The 19,477-nt window shown below is 33.7% G+C and overlaps 1 protein-coding gene and 1 long non-coding RNA gene across 2 annotated transcripts in view; both read right to left on the bottom strand.

The window, feature by feature from the left end:
- Window positions 1-19,477, bottom strand: part of LOC133180430 (uncharacterized) — a 36,924-nt gene that overhangs the window by 8,366 nt on the left and 9,081 nt on the right. Inside the window, exons 9-21 of the mRNA XM_061314959.1 lie at window positions 7,223-7,348; window positions 6,892-6,948; window positions 6,683-6,794; window positions 6,164-6,304; window positions 5,704-5,764; window positions 5,113-5,239; window positions 4,776-4,831; window positions 4,517-4,628; window positions 3,528-3,631; window positions 3,321-3,423; window positions 2,935-3,088; window positions 2,532-2,598; window positions 150-216 (exon numbers count right to left, since the gene is read on the bottom strand). Of these exons, the coding sequence (XP_061170943.1) occupies window positions 150-216; window positions 2,532-2,598; window positions 2,935-3,088; window positions 3,321-3,423; window positions 3,528-3,631; window positions 4,517-4,628; window positions 4,776-4,831; window positions 5,113-5,239; window positions 5,704-5,764; window positions 6,164-6,304; window positions 6,683-6,794; window positions 6,892-6,948; window positions 7,223-7,348 (1,287 nt within the window). The remainder of the gene's footprint in view (window positions 1-149; window positions 217-2,531; window positions 2,599-2,934; window positions 3,089-3,320; window positions 3,424-3,527; window positions 3,632-4,516; window positions 4,629-4,775; window positions 4,832-5,112; window positions 5,240-5,703; window positions 5,765-6,163; window positions 6,305-6,682; window positions 6,795-6,891; window positions 6,949-7,222; window positions 7,349-19,477) is intronic.
- On the bottom strand, window positions 6,170-6,941 carry LOC133180553 (uncharacterized). Its single transcript, XR_009720360.1, has 3 exons — window positions 6,892-6,941; window positions 6,683-6,794; window positions 6,170-6,304 (listed from the first exon to the last, which is right to left on the bottom strand). It is a non-coding gene; the product is annotated as an uncharacterized LOC133180553 (long non-coding RNA).

Raw genomic sequence — 19,477 nt, 5'->3', positions numbered from 1 at the left:
ACAATCTTTTATTCTTTCTTTTACTGTTTCAATTTCAAGTATTATTTTTAAATAGAATATTTTTTTTATATCAATATTTTGACGATGCATTATTAATGTTTCATTTAGGATTGATCAATTTTGGATAATATAATATACTATTGACTTACAACAATGACTGACACAGCTGGACCAACAAAGGCCCAAACGGTACCATCCGACATTGATAGCCAGCAACTAGATAAGCCATTCGAATAAATTACATATGAAATATGTATGTACAAATATGCACAAAACATAAATTATTTTTTCACCATATGTCAGTTCAGTTAACGTAGCATGTATAATCCTAAACTTCATATTTCGTGGTGAAATGGGAACTTCAAATTAATTAAAATGCAAATTTGGAGACGTTGACAACCCTAGAATCAACAAGAGATCCAAGATTACTGGTCACATGAGTATAATGCAACCCTGTAAAGGATCAATTATACAATAATGCTTGAGTTTAATACATCCCTTTAAAGGATCGATTGCATGTATAGAATTACACAAATAAACTGGAACTTAAGAGCAAGAAAAACGGGATGATCAGAGATCAACAAAATAGTCTTGTAATCAGCAACAATCAGAAATTTGCCTGTATTTGCCAATGCTATCTACACTCTATCACAAAACGTAACAAGACAATTGTGCTTTAGCAGATAACTTATTTTTGCAAAGTAAACCCAGCACGATCCAAAGCCCTGACTCAGGGGCAATGAATTTCACAATTTTGCCAGATTGAGGCACTCTTGCACATCATAACTATGCACTTAGTTTGACTGCTAAATACTGAAGAATAAAGAAGATTTTCAAAGAATTAACGCATTTTATCTATACTATGAATAAAGTCTCGTCCTAATTTCGGAATCCCTGACCCAGGGCCATGAATTGTACAAAGGACTATATTCTGTAGTGGCCAGTATCTGCCCCCAAAATAAAACTTTGATGGAGAAATCTTTAATTATGCTCTAAACCAGGTGGATATTTGCAGACTTCAAAGCATTAAATATTTTTATCAACTATGACATCATTAGTTAGATATGACGTCAATAAAATGACGTAAATTCCAAATTGCAATGATTTTGAGAGAAAATAGCGTATTTTACGTCGATTTTTTGATTGGAAATTATCGAGCGCAGGTCTGCTCAGACTAGATCTTTTGATATAATGTGTAGATTGATAATATCAATGAAATAAGTGAATATGGTACCTGAGCAAGCTTGCGCTCTATAAATACTATAGCCAAAATTGAACAAACTCTGTGCATTTTGGCCTCTTTTTTAAAAATAACGGAAATCCAAATAGTTTGTGACGTCACAGAGACAAGAAAAGCCAACTAATTTTTCCAATTTCATAATATATTGTCTTAATTTGGATTATTTTATACAATATATGCATTTTTCTCATTTCAAGAGATTTTCAAAATTTGAATATTATGGGGGCAGGAATACGCCCTTACCGTATATAGTTCTTTGGAAAAGATACCCTAGCTCCTCATAACTATACACTTAGTTTGTCTGCTTAATACCTCGGAGCAGAAAAGAAGATTTTCAAAAACAAAAAAAAAATGCATTTTCACTATACGATCAATAAAGCCCCACCCCAATACCAAAACCTTTGGAGCGGCACTACCATAACCATGACTTACTTTGTTGCTTCACATCAAGGAGTAGAAAAGATTTTTCAAAGAAATTAATGCATTTTTCACTGTATGATCAATATAGCATCATCCTCACACCAGATCCCTGACCCAAGGGCCTTGTTTCTTTTATGCTGGAAAGGCATCCTAGCTCATCATAATCATGCTCTTAGTTTGTAATACATTTTCACTACATGTATATAATCGATAGAGCCCCGTCTATCACCAAGATCTCTGATCCTGAGGTTAGGAATTTCACAGTTTTGGTATAGGACTCAACATTTATTAGAATCATGCCAACAGTTAGACTGCTTGATGTCCAGGAGCTAAGAGGAATATTTTTAAAGATTGTTTTCATTTTGATGATTTTAGCCCGATCCCTCAGGCCCCGTAGGAACAGAGAGACCATGCAATTCAAGAAAGCTGTTTCCCTTCAATCATACACGCTATATACCAACACTGGTTGAAATTGGTTCAGCAGTTTCAGAGAAGAAGTTGTAAATATTCAAATATTAACACACGAAGCACGGCGGACGACGTCAGACAAAAACATTTAGCAACAGGTCACCTGATTGATCAGGTGATCAAGAAAGAGAATACGAATCGCCAAAAAAAGATAACATTTACAGAAAAGGTTTCATGCAACAAAGTGCGCGAACATGTAGTATCAAGTGCATGGTCATTCAAGTACTTTCATAATGAATATATTCATGGTGTCTTTGTTTACCAACAGATTTATATGATGCATGGTGCAGTACGTGTAAAAAGTACTTTACTCAGAAAATCAAATTAACATCATAATCATGATTAAACTTGAATACAATCTTTGAAAATATGCAACATGAATGACATCATTAACAAAATTTACCTTTGTTTTGTTCCATATCCTTTCCAATTTGCTGTGGCTGATACGATAAGAATTATCAAAGGAAGTCCTGAACAAATGAAAATTATAAGACAATCAAACACATTTTGTTAACACCTAATACTTATACTATATAATGAATTCTAGCACTTCAGATAGTTAATTTAGCATCAGCGAATTACTTTAATTTAAAAAATCATAGACAATAAATAAAACGTATCAAAGGGTCCATATTACAATGACTCATGGAAGATCATAAAGGATATAACAACGACTACTATTACTTTTTCTTCAAAATTCAGCTATGTTCTAAGGATATTTGGCTACATTGTTCTCAGAGGCAATAATAATTCCTAAAGTTTTTCTCCCTAAATAATTCTGTCTTAAAATTAGAAAGTTTATTCACCCCAACCAAAAACGTAGTAATATGCAATCCGGGACTTTTCAGATCCAAAGACCTGAACAACTTTACTGTACAGAAGCAACCCCTCAACCAGCATCCACACAAATACAGCGGAATAAAAATAGTGCAATAAAAGCGCAATAATAGAACAAATAATCTGTAAAGAAAAAAAAGAATGAGAATTCTACAACATAATTATTATATTTTATGTCCAAAATTGACAGTTCTTAAAATATAATTTGAATTCAAATTTCATCAGAAATTACTTCCTTCTAAGGAAATGATATATAAAAATGTGCAGACTAATGCAGTCAAATAGAGAGAGAGAGAGAGAGAGAGAGAGAGAGAGAGAGAGAGACAAACGCCTCAGCGGGACTAGTAAGTCTCACCTTAATTTGAACTGCTTTGATACCCATCAAAAACACTAACTGTGCTGCAGTTATCGCATAGCACAGATTTTTGTGTACACAAATTCTCTCCGAATTTAAGGATCTGAAAATATACTTTTAACTTATTACTAATCGGGACTTTGGTAATTATAGCTAAATTGCAAAATCAATTAGCCATCTTTCTATGAATATCTGTTTACTACTCACCCAACACAGGAAAACACTGTGATGGCTATCACCTGAGTGACCAGTGATACAGTGCACCCAATATATGTTATTATGTTGAGGGCCAAAGCATGGATGCTTTCAACCTAAAAAAAAAAAAAAGATTGAGGGAAAATGTTCGTGGAGCCATGTAATGCAGATTCATCAGTATTTTTTCTGTTTGTATTTCATTAAATCACAACCATTCTTATGTGGAAGCATGGAAGTTATGAAAATAAAAAGTACTAGTATGAAAAGAGGAATATTGTGCGGGTAATAAAGCTGGATTTTCTTGACAATAGCCATTTACAAGTTCTTGAAAATGTCTCTTTTCGTAGAAATAGAGATATTGTGGTAATGGATTCAGGTTCATCGGTTTTGCTTGGAAATCGTACAGTTTCAGGGGTATTCTGCGCTAAATTTATGTTCTCAACACATCTCATTCCCATTTTGTCCGATAAATAAGGACAAAGAAACAAAATGTATGACTTTTCTACACTTTATACAACCATTTCTCAAGATAAATTAAGAAGAGGCCAAAGGGCCTTTAATTAACGGTCATGCTGCCCCGTTTCAAATTCGCCCACTCACAGTTCTGTTAAAGAAATTATACTGTGTTTTTTGAATTTGCACCGTTTTAAATTCGCTCATCCGTGAGTAGGTTGAAAGGGGCGAGATAAAACGGGGGCGAAATTTTCCCTGTATACAGTATTAATTTTTATGGTTTTAGCCCTCAATCCCAAGTGGAGCGGATACCATGAAATTCACAAATTTTTTCTTCATTATGTAATAATTGATGCTATATACCAAAATTGGTGAGATTGGTTCAGCGGTTCTAGAGAAGAAGGTGAAAATGTTAAAAAAAATTACGAGAACGACGAACTATGACGAAAAAAAAACCCTAACAGATAACACGATAGCAAAAGAGATGGTCACAAGGAGGATTCAGGTGACAAAAAAAACTTACCATCCTAACACCACTTTATTTTTACCTTGAAATCCTTTATTTGCATAAGTATTGCAAAATTTGTCGTATGATTACAGAAGCATGTTGTATTCCATAAAGATGTGAGTAATACGACACATCCGTCATAAGACCATGACCTGTGGTTACAAAGGTATCTAAAGATGATATGCGTTGTCAATTTTGTAAGTATTGAAAGGTAGAAAAATGTAAATAAACTTAGCACAGATTCGATTGATAATCAATTACAATACATGTAATTTTATGTCCTTATTTAATGAACCCACCTTGTTTGCTTGTCTATAAAGCCACATTTTACAGTGCCATTTTCCAGGTAGCCATCCTACATAAAAGTGTTCATCCATTAAACTCTTTAATTTATAAATGAAAAAAATAAACAAAACAATAAAAGCAAACAAACAAACGAAAAGAAAAAAAAATAATAAAGGGAATATGTCTATATAGTAATTTGCAATGAAAAGTCAAATCCCTTCTCAAGCTAAAAATTGTAATACGGTCAAATAAAATTTTTCAAAGAATTGTTCCCGCGTTTTTGCAAAAAGAAAGTGTCTACTTAATGAAATTAATGATTATTTTTATGTAAATTTAATCATACTTGTCTGCATTCACCTGAATGATCGAAGCATAATGTTGCAGTGTGAATGTATGTTCCAGACTGATATAATCCCCCTCCTTAAAAGCAGACAGGGACAACACGGGACTTATCCTTATTACGTCATCTGTGATAGTCCTGGGAAAAATACAGTTAAATCACTTATTTTCGTGTGGATTGAATTGTCTTTGTTTTCAAGGTTTGAAGAAACACACTAATTCGTGTCCACCACGAAATGTAAAATGCCATATACAAAACTACTGAACAATTCTTCATCCACGAAATATGATACTCATGAACGAATATTTTTTCTTCAAACCACGAAAATTTGACACCATGAAATTAAATATGTGAATTTACAGTTATAGACAGATATTTACGGTACCCTGTCTCAGATGACTGAACAAATTCTAATTTTTTATGAATTAAACCTTACCATATGTTATTTCAGACTTAATTTTACATTGTACTTAACTGTTGTCTTGTTTTCTTGTCTTGTTTTCTTCATGTGTTTAAAAAGAGCAATCTATAAGTATAACTTTCTGAACATTATTTATTGATAAGGTATCAAATTTTTATACAAAAGGCATGGTTATAGTTACCCTGTCGTTCTGTTTTCCATCAGATTCTTGTCAATAATAATCACAATTATCGTAATGTTAGCTGTATGTAATAAACGAAATTAAAGTCAAGGTAAATAAAAGTAACGCTATATTACACATCCAATATAAAAGTTGCGTTTGAAAATGATATCAGTAAATACAAGTAATTATATTCAAATGAAGAACTATTTATTGAAACACATATCATGTTTGTAAAGAGTTCCCACTGCTCTCTACCTGGCGTTCAGTTGAAATTTATTTCCGTGAAACTAAAGAGCTCCTCATTTAAAGCTATAATCTTTTTATGATGAAAATCATGTAAAATTTATTTTAATCAACAATTATCATCGATAGAAATTAAAACTCAATTAATATTTCTCGTAATATTTCGTAGCATGTTGAATAATAGATGCTTTGTGTATTGACGTATGTATTTTAATTTTCAATATATTTTGTATACCTTCGGGAGAACCATTAATCAAGATGTTTTCAAAAAAATCAGCATTTCCTACATGACCTTTTGAAAATAATTGAGTTGGCTTGTTCCCACCGAGTCTGATATTGGAACCCATCTTCCAGGCATTCGTTTTTATTCGCAACTCTGGAACATAACAACCAAATTGTTAATTTGGCAATATTGCACGAAACTGTCCTAAATTATTTATTCATTCTAAAAGCACCCAAGATAATTTGTCACTTTTATTAAGTTTCAATTTTACTTCAAATAACAAAATTCTTTTTTCTACTTTGAAAGTGTCATATTTGTTTCAATTATTTATCTTTATAGTAAATATGTTCCTCATAATAAAAGTTAATGAAACAAAAATCTAATAAGATGGAATACTTGAGTGTTAAACACTGATCAACAAAATATTAAGACTTGGTGACTCCTGAGACGATTTGAATTTATTGTAATAGATTCCTAACTAGCTAAAACTGGTGTGGGTGGTTATAAAAGGAACATTTTCCGCATATATACCTATGTTTTCTCTTTCTTCAATATATACATCGTCCAAGAAGGAACTCGATGTCAAGTCATGTTCAACAGCTTCTAATACGGACGAAATGTTCATAATATGAGAAACGCTTGCCTACAAAGAAGATGTACATAGTAGAAAAGTTATTGTATATTCCTTTTTGTCTGCTTATATTTTTGAATATCAAAGTGTTACTAATTAAATTACTCACATATTGACCATTCTCTGCAGTTACTGATAGTATGGCATTATAAATATCCAAATACATCTAAAACAAAAAAAAAATGAAATAAAATTGTGTTATAGATTTATATAAATAATTTGTTTATCATTTAATTTTCAAGCCTGAAAAATATTTCATTTTAATCATCTTATGAAAGTTACATTTCTCAAAGTGTAGCACTATTTAAGTTTCCTTTGTTATCAAGGAGGGTATCAGGAATACAAAGATCAATAATCGTTACTGACCGACGCTCATCAACTTATCTCATCCATATTGCATCCTTCTAATAAACATGTCAATGACATTACAGAAAATATACCTTCACACGTTCTGGAAAATTTAAGGCGCGAATTATCTCTCCCACATATCCCACAATTCCAGAGTAATTTCCTGCTAACTCTTTATAACAGTTGTTTTTCTCGATTTCGACCCCTGTACTGTAGCACTGTAATTAGATTGAGACTCAGTGTTTTCATGACACTAATAATGTTTTATGTGTAATAAATGTCAGGAGAAAAACAACAAAGGTCGTATAACCTATCATATTCTTAGATGGAAATTGAAGTATCAGTGATTCTTTTTTCAGCCGATGCGAAATATCTCCACCTTAAAAAGCACTTATATTCATTTCAAATTGTTATTGTTTTGATCCAAAAGTAATTGGGAAAAATCATTGAAAAAATTGAAATGTTCTTCCATTTCAGGAACTAAATGGAGCAGAAAATCTTTGACCAGTGTCAAACTTGGTTTACCAAAATTCCCCAATTGTTGTAAAGGTGGAAGTCCTTTGAAGTATGTAAAAAAAAAAATGAATAAGGCTTAATAAATCAGCAAACTGACCAGATACATAGCAATAATGAGAGGATTGGTTGATGTTGTTATACGCCCATTCTAGAATTTTTCACCTATATAAAGACGTCACCATATACCGGTGAAGGCTTCAAATATAGACCTATACTCGGCAATTAGGGACATTGAGCAGTGAGGATTCTTTATTGTGTCAACGCCTACTGTGACACAGAACCTCGGTTTATAAGGTATCATCCGGGAAAGACCCGTGACTTTCACTTCTAGCGCTTGCGCTTGTCGAAGGAACAGTCACTATCTACATGTACGTTTAAGTCTTAGGTTTGACGCGAACGAGAATCGAACCCGGGCCATTCGATCACGAAGCGAACGCCAACAATAAGAAAAATCATTCAGCTTACTCATTAGATGAATAGAATTCCTCTAATGGCATTTGATCTTCATGATAGATGCCACCCCACTCCCAACTCCATCCCCAAAAATTTCTACAGACTCAGAGTTCTCTGAAAAGTTTTACAGAAAAAATGTAATATAGAAGAGCCCCTTTGTTCAATTCGTTTTTTCCTATTTTTACAGCAATAAAAACATATTTATCGAAACTCTTACTCATAAAGTAAAGCAAAATAATATTGCATTCAAGGGCAGATTTGGTCATGACAACTTATGTACAACAACAACAACAAAAAAAAAACAAAAAAAATACCCACTGTTTGTTGAACAACCTAGTCATCGATTTAAAATTCCTGTTCACACGCGTACATGTAATAAGGACTTGCTCACCTATAAAATTGACCTGTCGAGTTAAAATCGAACTGAAGAGTGTCTTTTATTAAAAACTTATTCAGTATTTTCAGTCTACGTAACTAATCCATAAAAATTAAGCCCAATTGTAATTACAAACAACCGCAAAATGAATACAGGAATTGAAATTGTTATTTTACAATATACGCTTTAGACAAATGAACATTTAACGATTTTACAAATAATATTTGAAGCACCATAAAAAATGATAGTAAGCAAAAGTCTGTGAGTCAACTTTATTTTTAAACACAAAATAAAAAATAGTGTGCCTATATCAATTTTTCAGTCTTTCGATAATATGAGTTAACCTGGAATTGCAGAATCTTCATTTCGCTGCCCAAATCCTTTATCTTGTCTCGTTGTTTATAATAAAAGCCAATAGTCGACCTTATACCGGTACCCATTCTTAAGGAAAGTAAAGCAAAATAAAAACATTCAAGGATCTTGAAAAAAAAGATGAGATAATTCATTCGTTCTAAATAAACATCACATTTATTAAAACATGATATTTCCTGTAAAGTACAAAGACAATTTTTTAATCATTGTACTCTAGTTTAAATCTTAAAAACATGTTTTTCCTTTAATACTACAGTCTTTATATGCTGAACTTTTACATTGCTATGCCATACAATTTCTGTTCTATGGAATGATTTGGATTGCTATTACATGCATGACTAGGGAGATAGAGGATACTCTCCTGGGATTTCCAGTTATTATATAGTTGACCTTGGACACTCCCCCGTAAAAACACGTAGTCCGTTGAACATTGGTGAGGAAAGTCTTAAACACATATGTGTATATGAAGGAAAGCGACTTGTCTTACATTCCCCTAATAAGTTTTCGGGTTTGGAAAAGTTGTTTATGTGTTGTTATTTATTCATTTATTGCTTTGCTTCTTTTTTTCTTTTTCATCTCAAAAATTTCGTGTCGAATTTCTTCTTTTTTGTATAAAATATATATTTATAAATAAAACAAGAGGCCCAAGGGCCTTAACGGTCATCTGAGTATAAAACAACATTTTAGAGGATCCATAGAGTATTTAAAAAATGATAGATGAAGCTTTGTTGCCCAAAAGGAAGAGAAGTAGAAAGATCAGGATCAACAAAATAATTAGTCTAGTATTCAGTATAAACTCATAAATAAAGTTCTAATTTGCCCCCCACTAATCACTATCACCAATCAGACTATCAACAAACTGTTAATGCTTCTGTACTATTACCATACTAAAACCTCTTACATTGACCTCTCATGGTCTTTGAAGAACATTTAATAAGATAAGTTATTTTTGTCTCATTTTTATTTATCTATTATTTACAGGTCGACCTGATCATTAAAACTACATGTAAGAAGTACTCTTTGTATTATACAATAAAAATTCTTGCATAATCATCTTATTCTATTAACCTTTCAAGTGCATTATTTACAGTGATTAATTATCAAAGGTGAATGGAAAAGGGGAATAACTTCTCTCACTAGAATACAAATTAATAGAGCTCTGCCGAGGACCAGAACGCTTAACCAAATGGTCCGGATGTTCAAAAATCTGGTAAAAATGCCCTTGCTTATTAAAACTTTTACTCAATTTGCCTCCGATATGCCCAGAAGCAGAGAAAAATTTCACAGGCAGTACAATGCCCTAACACCAGAACCCCTGACCCAGTGGTCATAAAATTCACAATTTTGAAAGAGGCATCTTTGCTCATCATAACTATGTACTCAATAAGTTTGTTTAATACACAGGAGCAGAGAAGAAGATTTTCAAAGAATTAATGCATTTTCACTATATAATCGATAGAGCCCCGCCCTTACACCAGAACCCTGACACAGGGGTCATGAAATTCACAATTTTTGGAAGAGGCATCCTTGCTCATCATAACTGTGTACTCAGTTTGTTTAATACCCAGGAGCAGAGGAGAAGATTTTTTAAGGAATAATGCATTTTCACTATATAATCAATAGAGCCCCGCCCTAGCACCAGAACACTTGACCCAGGGGCCATGAAATTCACAATTTTGGAAGAGACACACTTGCTCATCATAACTATGCATTTAGATTGTTTGCTGAATATCCAGGAGCAGAGGAGATTTTTTAAGGAATGATGCATTATCACTATATAGTCAACAGAGCCGCGCCCTAGCACCAGAACCCCTGACACAGGGGCCATGAATTTCAAAATTTAAGTAGAAGACACAATGCTTAATACAATAATGCCAACAGTTTGACTGCATGATGTCCAGGAGTAAAGAAGAAGATGTTTAAAGATTGCATTAATTTTGATCGTTTTGGCCCCACCCCTCAGGCCTCGTTGCTCCCCTTCACCCATAGATGCTATGTGCCAAAATTGGTTGATATTGGTTCACTGGTTCCAGAGAAGAAGCTGAAAATGTTCAAAAGTTTACGACCGACGAACGACGACGGACGAAAAGAGATAGCAATAGGTCACCTGAGTAACTCAGGTGACCTAAAAAAAGTAACGACATGCTTTGCTATGGTACGTTATGTTATACAAAGAGACAGTAAGAGACAGTCACATTACACAATAGGTCCACTTATTTAAAAAACAAGATTTGTTTGTGAAACACTGATGCCCCCGTATGGCAGCTTATGGCAAAGGGTCTCAAATGCAAGTCAAACCTCAGGACAAGAGATCAAAAATGTTGGTATCCAAAGAAATGTTTTCTTTCGAGGAATATACCTGTGAAATATGAAACCCTAGCACCAACCGTTGAAAGTAATAGCGAAGTTTAAAGTCTTTAAAAGTAAGTAAAACGTCAAGGTCAAGATCAAATGGTGCTCAAGGGAAGATCTTGTCACAAGAGATACACATGTTCATGAAATGTGAAAGCCTTGGAACCAAACGTTTAAATTTTATGGCCAAGGATAAAGTTTTTTAAAAGTAGGTCACACTCCAAAGTCAGGGTCAATGCCAAAATCGTTGGTATCCAAAGGAAGGTCTTGTCACAAGGAATATACATGTGAAGTATGAACCCCCTGACACCAACTGTTCAAATGTTATAGCCAAGGATAAAGTTTTTCAAAAGTAGGTCAACTCCAAGGTCAAAGGGTCAAAGTGCTATCTAAAGGAAGGCCTTGTCACATGGAATGCACAGGTGAGGTTTGAAAGCCCAAGCACCAACTGTTCAAAAGTTATGACCAAGGTTAAAGGTCAAGTATAATATATTTTTTAAAATTCATAATTATTCATCATTATCAGCCTTTGGAACAATATGAATAACATTATATAGTCTGTTTATTTTTTTGTCACCAATTCCCATCACTAATCGTCGCCTAAATTTACCTGTGTGACAAGTGGACCTTTTATTGTAAATCGCTTCTCTCCCTTTATGCGTGACGTCATAAGAGAGGAGAAATAGAAAGTACAAACTTTATTGCCGGGTTTGGAACATTATTGTTGGCGATATGTTGCCATCGATGTGCGCTTTTAACTGTACCAATAAATTAAAACAAGATATGAGTATATATTTATTTCCTAAGTACCCGAAATTGAGGAAAATATGGACATTAAATTTAAGATGGTATTGAACCCAATCAATATGCGACGCCATGTGAGCGACATTTTACATGACCAGTTTACAGTTTTATTAAACATAAAACGACTCACGAATTTCTTGGTTTTATTTCAAATTTATATTGTATATTAGTTTGTCAGTTTGGGTTTTAGCCGCAATACTGTTTGAAGGGCAAGGTTTTTAGGATTTGCGTTACAGTTGAGTAGTAGACAAGATCACAGGCACTTGACGAATTGTTTGTATACATTGCCCCCCCCCCCTTTCCTACTGAGAATTTAACTTTTAAATATACATGAATTCCTTGTCTGTCAGTTCAGGAATGTTTTTCCATTAAAGATAAAACATTTTTACATTACCATAAAATCAATGGTAAAATGAAATTGATGTAAAAAGTTAACTATTATACCAGATTTGTGGACAATTCTTTTTTTTCCCCAAGTTCACTGATATGTCCTTTAAAGAATTATGACGTTCAATTTGCTATTTGAAAGAATATTTTTTTCATGTTTTATACCCTGAATTGGTCCTTCTTTCGTAGAATGGCTGATATATCGTAAAGGAACAATCTCTACAACTTGAAAAACGGAAAATGATATCAAATATCGAAGTATTGGTATGATAGACAAGGAATTTATGTATATTTGCTAAGTTACCGCGTGGGGATGGGGGTATATACAGTAACAATTCGTCAGCTGGTGCCTGCGCACCAGAATTCATCTGTTCTTCGGACACTTCTTCCCGAGGCGCTGGTATACCCATCCGACAAATATGCGGTAAGCGACATATATGTAGAGTAGGAAATGATTAAGGAAATACCATTTGCATGTTGTTTTTTCATTGTGTACATAAATGTTATTCTTTCAAAGAAAAAAATTAGCATGGTGAAAGAAGCAATAGCCAAGGGGGGGGGGGGGGGAGGGGGGCAGACTGAATGGGGGAGGGGGCGTAATTGACAAGCCAAAAAGATTATTGATAAAAATTTTGAAAAGCCAAAAGAAAAAAATCCAAACTCAAAAAAAAAGCTTAAAAGGGGTGGGGAGGGGGTAGTCTTTTTCTTATTAAAAAAATGGATATATTGAGGTGTGGGAAATTGACCTCACTGTGACAAAACGGGGAGGGGTTGTTACCATCTTTTCATGAAAATTTAAAAAGTAATAAATTATACTTCTAGAAAAAAGTGAGAGAAATTAATTCTAGGAAAAAGTCAGGGGAGCACCCCCTACCTTGATACTTCCTGCCTGTACGCAAAGCATTTTCCTTGGATATTATACAAAGTGATTGTTTCTCAATTTTACTGTACACAATATTTGTTTTTCTGCAGCATTTTTTTCTCTTGCTGTCGGCATCGTAACACAGTTACCACACAATTACCACATGAAATCAGAATAGATAGTTGAATATTAATTTTTTCTTTAATCTAAAAAATATATTAGGGTGATGTAATTGATTTTCAAATATTTTTTAATGAAAGTGTCTTATGGCGTAGCCAGAATGGAAGTGAAGTGTACGCAGAGAGCGGCAGGGGGGTCGGGAGGTGAGAGTGTTAGGCTCCAACTTTCAAAAATCAAAATTTTATTAATACATTACCAGATTACCATGTCTGATGATTTAATTACGCTTCAATCACCCTTTCAAATAACATTTTCAATAGTAAAAGGTAAGGTCTGGAAATAAGTGGGGGAGGTGGGATGCCCCCACCCCACCCCTAACTAGTGACTGCTGTTGAAGGCACAGAAACTTCTGTCTTTTAACAGTTATTTCATTCCTTTTCTGGCAAAATAAAAATTATGCCATGTAGATTTTGTTTACAGAGTAAAAGACGTAGTAATATTTATTATTTTAACGCAAATTTAATACTTTCATGGAAACTTATTGGACATGTACATGTAGTATCAAAAGCACGGATATATACTAAATGTTAATTTTTAAATCATATATTTATAGATCATATCATTCAACGATGCGTTTGAATTTTAATTTCTCGAAGATCTTTTTTTTTTTTTTATAAAAATCAATGTATTAAAGAACAATTACAAATCAATGAATGATTTGCAATGGTTTAATAAAGGATTTCAAATTTTATTAAAGAGTCATGATAATTTAAAATTCAAATCAAAACAGTATGACACAAAATAATTCGAAGCACGAATATTTGTTGGATGGGAATGATTTTTTTTTTTCGGATCTCTCTCCCTCTCTCTTGGTTTTTTTTTTTTTTTTTTGGGGGGGGGGGGTACGCACTTGCGTATCTGCATATCTACTAGGCAGCTACGCGCCTGGAGCATTCGGACGACACAGAATTGGTCGAAGAAGAATAATCATTTTCATGTACTTTCCTTGATTGGCTCAAACATGTAGAGCCTATTCTTAACTGAGGGATCTACCTCTGGTACATGTATATCAACATCTCCGTTCCCTAAAATTTGCCATTTTTAAAGATAATCGAGAGCACTATATCATATTTATATTACTTATACTATATTTATATTACTATATATTACTTATACTATATTTATATTACTATATATTATCAGTTTCTGATGATGATTGTCTCTTATGACGTCACAAAAAGGAGAAGTAACTCGATTGATAAACGTTGTTTTTAGCGATTTTTAAACAGGTAAATAAAAAAACCAGCGAGGTTTAAAACTTTATGAATATTGTTATTCCCTCTTTTTAACTATTATTTACAACATATATCATTTACAAGTGTTTCTATTTTCTATGAATTTGACCTTTAAAGTCTTATAAAATTTCGTAAAAGTGGGTCAAACTCCAAGGTCAAGTTCAAAAGGTCAAATATAATGGTACCCAAAAAAGGTCTTGCTACAAGGAATACACATGGGATTTATGAAAGTCATAGCTCCAACCAATCAAAAGATATGAGCAAGGTTAAAGTTTTTGCGGACAAACAGACTTACAGATAGACATACGGACGGATGGACAGGGCATAAACCATATGCCCCCAAATCTTCGATTACGGGGGCATAAAAATTAAAAGTATGAAGTCAAAATTGCATTTCAAGATTTTAAAGTTGGTTAAAGCATAAAAAAGAGGCTAAATTCAGGAATCAGTGCTATCTAAAATCTATTAAAATTTGTAAAAATCTTATAATGTGTCTTCTTTGTTTGGCAACATCGCAGATTTGAAATAAATACGTTTTACCAATATATATACGTACATATGAATAATATCAACAAAATTGAAAGATATTAAATTATTCTTTTTCATTTGGTCCATGAAAAGTAATTCAGAGCTTGTTTATTTTGCCACAATAGGGGCCACAAATTTCACAATATTTGCTTTTACAAATTGTATTTCTCAAAAAGTACTTAAATAAAGAAAAAAAAAAGAATTTCTTATACCGATTACTTTGAATAGAATGGATAGACTTCGAATTTATTAAATAACAAATTCATGAATCTCAGATTGTGATATTTGATAAGACACAGAACACACATGTACAAAGCGGTCATTACTGATGTGATAATTTAATTTACACTAAATATTATCTCGGCGATGGTTTTATTTTAATCGCATCTTTTCCTGCCTATGGTATTAATCTAAAGCCTATATACTTGAATGTACACTCTTGCATGATTGGATACAACCATGTACTTAATTCAGCATGACATATTCATTAAACGTAAATTATAATATTGAAAAAAAAGTTAGTATACCAGTTACATGAAATGTCTCCGAGCATTTAAGAATTTAACATTTCTAAAAAAAAAAAAAAAAAAAAAAAAAAAGTATTTTGAAAATCTCGAAGTCGTGTCAGTCATATCAAAGCTTGACTAGCCACCTAGTATAGATAAAGAGGGATAATGCTGGAGTACACATTTAATGTTGAAATATGTCAGGATAAAATCAATGATTCAAAAGAAATATCGTAGAATGACGAAAAAGTCTAAGTAATTCTGGTTTTATTTAAAACATTTCCTAAAGAAACTAAAGTTTCGTAATAAAAACCAGTTAACACGCATAACAGAAGTTGTTTGAAAACATAACTACATAAAAAGTTTTATATGAAGATGAAAAGAGAATTAATTGTGAGAAAGAGTAATACTCATACTTTGCAAAACTCTTGAAGCTATTAAAACCAAGATAAGGAAAAGGAACAAGAGGCCCATGGGCCACAACGTTCACCTGAGTAACTTTGGCCTTGCTATTTTTCACCTGATTCCCCCCCCCCCTTTGTAGTACATATTGTGGCCCCGCTCTACCCCCATGGGTCATAATTTGAAAAATTAGAATCTACACTACCCCAGGATGCTTCCACATAAGTTTCAGCTTTTCTGGCCCAATGGTTCTTGAAAAGATTTTTAAAGATTTTTACTACATATTTCAATGTGAAAATTGGATTCCCTATTGTGGCCCAGCCCTACTCCTAGGTGTCATGATTCGAACAATTTAGAATCTACACAACTCAGGATGCTGCCACTTACGTTTAAACCTCTCTGGCCCAGTGGCTCTTGAGAAGAAGATTTTTAAAGATTTTTTCTATATATTTCAATGTAAAACTTGGATTTTCTATTGCGGCCCGCCCTACGCCGGGGGTCATGATTTGAACAATTTAGAATCTACACTACCCCAGAATGCTCCCACATAAGTTTCAGCTTTTCTGGCCAAGTGGTTCTTGAGAAGAAGTTGAAAATGTGAAAAGTTTACAGACGGACGAACGACGGACAACGGGTGATCAGAAAAGCTCACTTGAGCTTTCAGCTCAGGTGAGTTAAAAAAAGCTCATGAGTCAGATAAATGTACCGTTAGAGTAGATTTGAAATTCACTGGAGAACACTTGACTCCCTTTGATCTGACAACTTTAGACAATGTTGAGTTAATCATCAAAAAGTCAGCAACCAAGTCTTGCGAGTTGGATCCGCTCCCCATTTGTCTGACAAATCAATACTTGGAGTCACTTCTACCTGTCATAACATCTATAATAACGCATCCTTTTCAGAAAATGCAGTTCCCCCTAGCTTCAGGGAGGCAGTCATCATACCATTGCTTAAAAATAGGATTAAATAATGAAATCCTTTCAAACTGCAGACCTCTCAGTAAACTACCTTTCATCTCTACAATACTTCAAAAGGTAGTTACAAGCATCTTAAATTGTCTTTTTGACGCAATGCAGTCAGCATACAGGAAACAGCATTCTACAGAAACTACTATCCTTAAAGTCCATCAGGACATAACGCAGGCATGCATTAGATAACGGGTCATCTGTCGTCCTTGTGCTCCTCGTTCTGTCATCAGCTGCATTTGACGAAATTGCCCATCGTATTCTATTGGATAGGCTTAATAAGCTAAAAATGGAATAACAGTGGTTTCATGTTTAATTAGAAAATCGACGCCAGTCTGTGTCAATTAACTTTCTCAAATCTTCTCTTCCAAACACAACGTAGAAAAGATCCCACCTCACCACATTAAAAATGGAGAAAACAACTTATCCGTTGCATCGCTTGTCAAGAACCTTGGTGTTCATTTCGATTCCAATCTCACATTTGAGAGTCATGTGTCATCTATTGTGAAGACATGTTACTTCCATATGAGTAATATTGGACGAATTCACCATCTCATAACGACTGAAGCATGCTAAACTGTCATCAACGAACTCGTCACATCAAGGTTCTCTTATTTTAACTCGGAAATTATCCTATCTTGTGATTGGTCATCAACAGAATATTACTTTGTTAAAAATCATTCTGATTTTACACAAAAGTATTCTGAAGTTGATATTAAAAGGATGCTGGAGTTCATTGACAACATTTATGTAATCTTCGGAGACCAGGTCTTCCAGCACACTGTTGGGATTTCGATGGGCACTAATTTTGCCCCTTTATTACCTGATCTGTTTTTATATTCTTTTGAAGCAGAATTTATTCAAAAACTTCAACATGAGAAGAAGTAAATACTTGATGTGGCCATCAACTCGACATTCAGATATATCGGCAATGGACGAGTATTATCAATTAACAAGTTACTTTCATTCATATGTCGATTCAATATATCAGAATGAACTTGAAATAAAAGACACCATAGAGTCTGCCACATTTGTTTCTATTTCAATGCTTTACTGACTTTAGACGATAAGTGTATGAGAAACGAGATGGCTTCGACTTTTTCATCGTCAACTTTCCTTATTTATGTAGTAATATCCCGCTATCACCTGCATATGGTGTTTACAACTCCCAGCTTATTCGATACTCAAGAGCATGCTAAGAGTACGACCAATTTTTAAACTGAGACAGGCTACTGACAGATAAGTTGATGTTACAAGGATTTCAATATCCTCTTTTAAAGTCAGCATTTCGTAACTTCGTAACTGGTCGTTATGATGACCTTATTAGCAAATACAACTTATCATTAGGTCGTATTTTGGCTGACTTGTTTCATACCAATTGTTAGACCTTTGTTTTTATACTGAAATTAACTTCGGGATGTTCCGTCTACTTGATCAATATAAAGGTCTCATGGCGGGTGTGCCCGGTCAACAAGGGATACTTACTCCTCCTATGCACCTGATCCCATCTCTGGAATTCCCAGGGGTCAGTGTTTTATGCCCTTTTCACAGAATTGTATAGTTTATAGATTTTTGGAGATCGATCACTATTCGTTGTCTCCAACTTTTTCATCTCTTCTGTTTGAAATCAACAGGACCACCCTGGACCGCTAATGGAAGGTGCAGTATACTGCAGCCAGTCTAGTCTTGATGATATGGATGCGGAATCATATTTCTCTGGTCCTGGCGGAGCTACATCAGCTTCCATTGCAGTATTGACCACAATCTGAGATATTGGAGCTTACTTACTGCGCCCTGTTGGGAGTGCCCCTGTATATCTTTAAAGCCAGCCCGATCACTAAGATCGGAAACATCACTTTGTCATGTTGTGTCAGAGGTCCACACTAAGATTTTTAAAGATCGCACTTTTACTTGGGTTGTAGCAAGATTGTGGTATTGAACTTCCGACACTATTGTAAGTTGCTCAAAATGCTCTTGTTTTTAAAAGACTGCTAAAACGCATTTTTCAAGATTGCGTTTTAACTCCTATGATTTCTTTAAATTGTCTCAAATACTGTTTTTCTAACAGTTTATAAAGCTTACTCGATCGTTTGTAATTTTCTTTAAAATGCTGGACCATTTTTATATAACGTAATTTTTTTTTTTTTTTTTTTTTTTTTTGATCCCGTTGAAATTACTTTGTAGGTCTTTCATTTTAAGCATTTTTTAAAAGTTTTATTTACCATCTGTAAATTTATATAAGTATACCTTTATTCCCAACCGTTTTAGGGTAATTTATAACATATACATGTAGCGCTCTACAAATGTTTTATTTGTATTGAAATTCATATAAAATGCATTTTAATATCAATTTTTGTCGTACATTACAAGTTTAACAAATCTTATGTATTGCCTATTTCGTGCGTCAAC

Source organism: Saccostrea echinata, unplaced genomic scaffold (assembly GCF_033153115.1).
Source record: "Saccostrea echinata isolate AGI-Se365-2 ecotype Australia unplaced genomic scaffold, CSIRO_AGI_Sech_v1 ptg000006l, whole genome shotgun sequence".
Classification (NCBI taxonomy): domain Eukaryota; kingdom Metazoa; phylum Mollusca; class Bivalvia; order Ostreida; family Ostreidae; genus Saccostrea; species Saccostrea echinata.
Note: the sequence above shows the minus strand (reverse complement) of the source record. Positions and strands in the feature narration are given on the sequence as shown.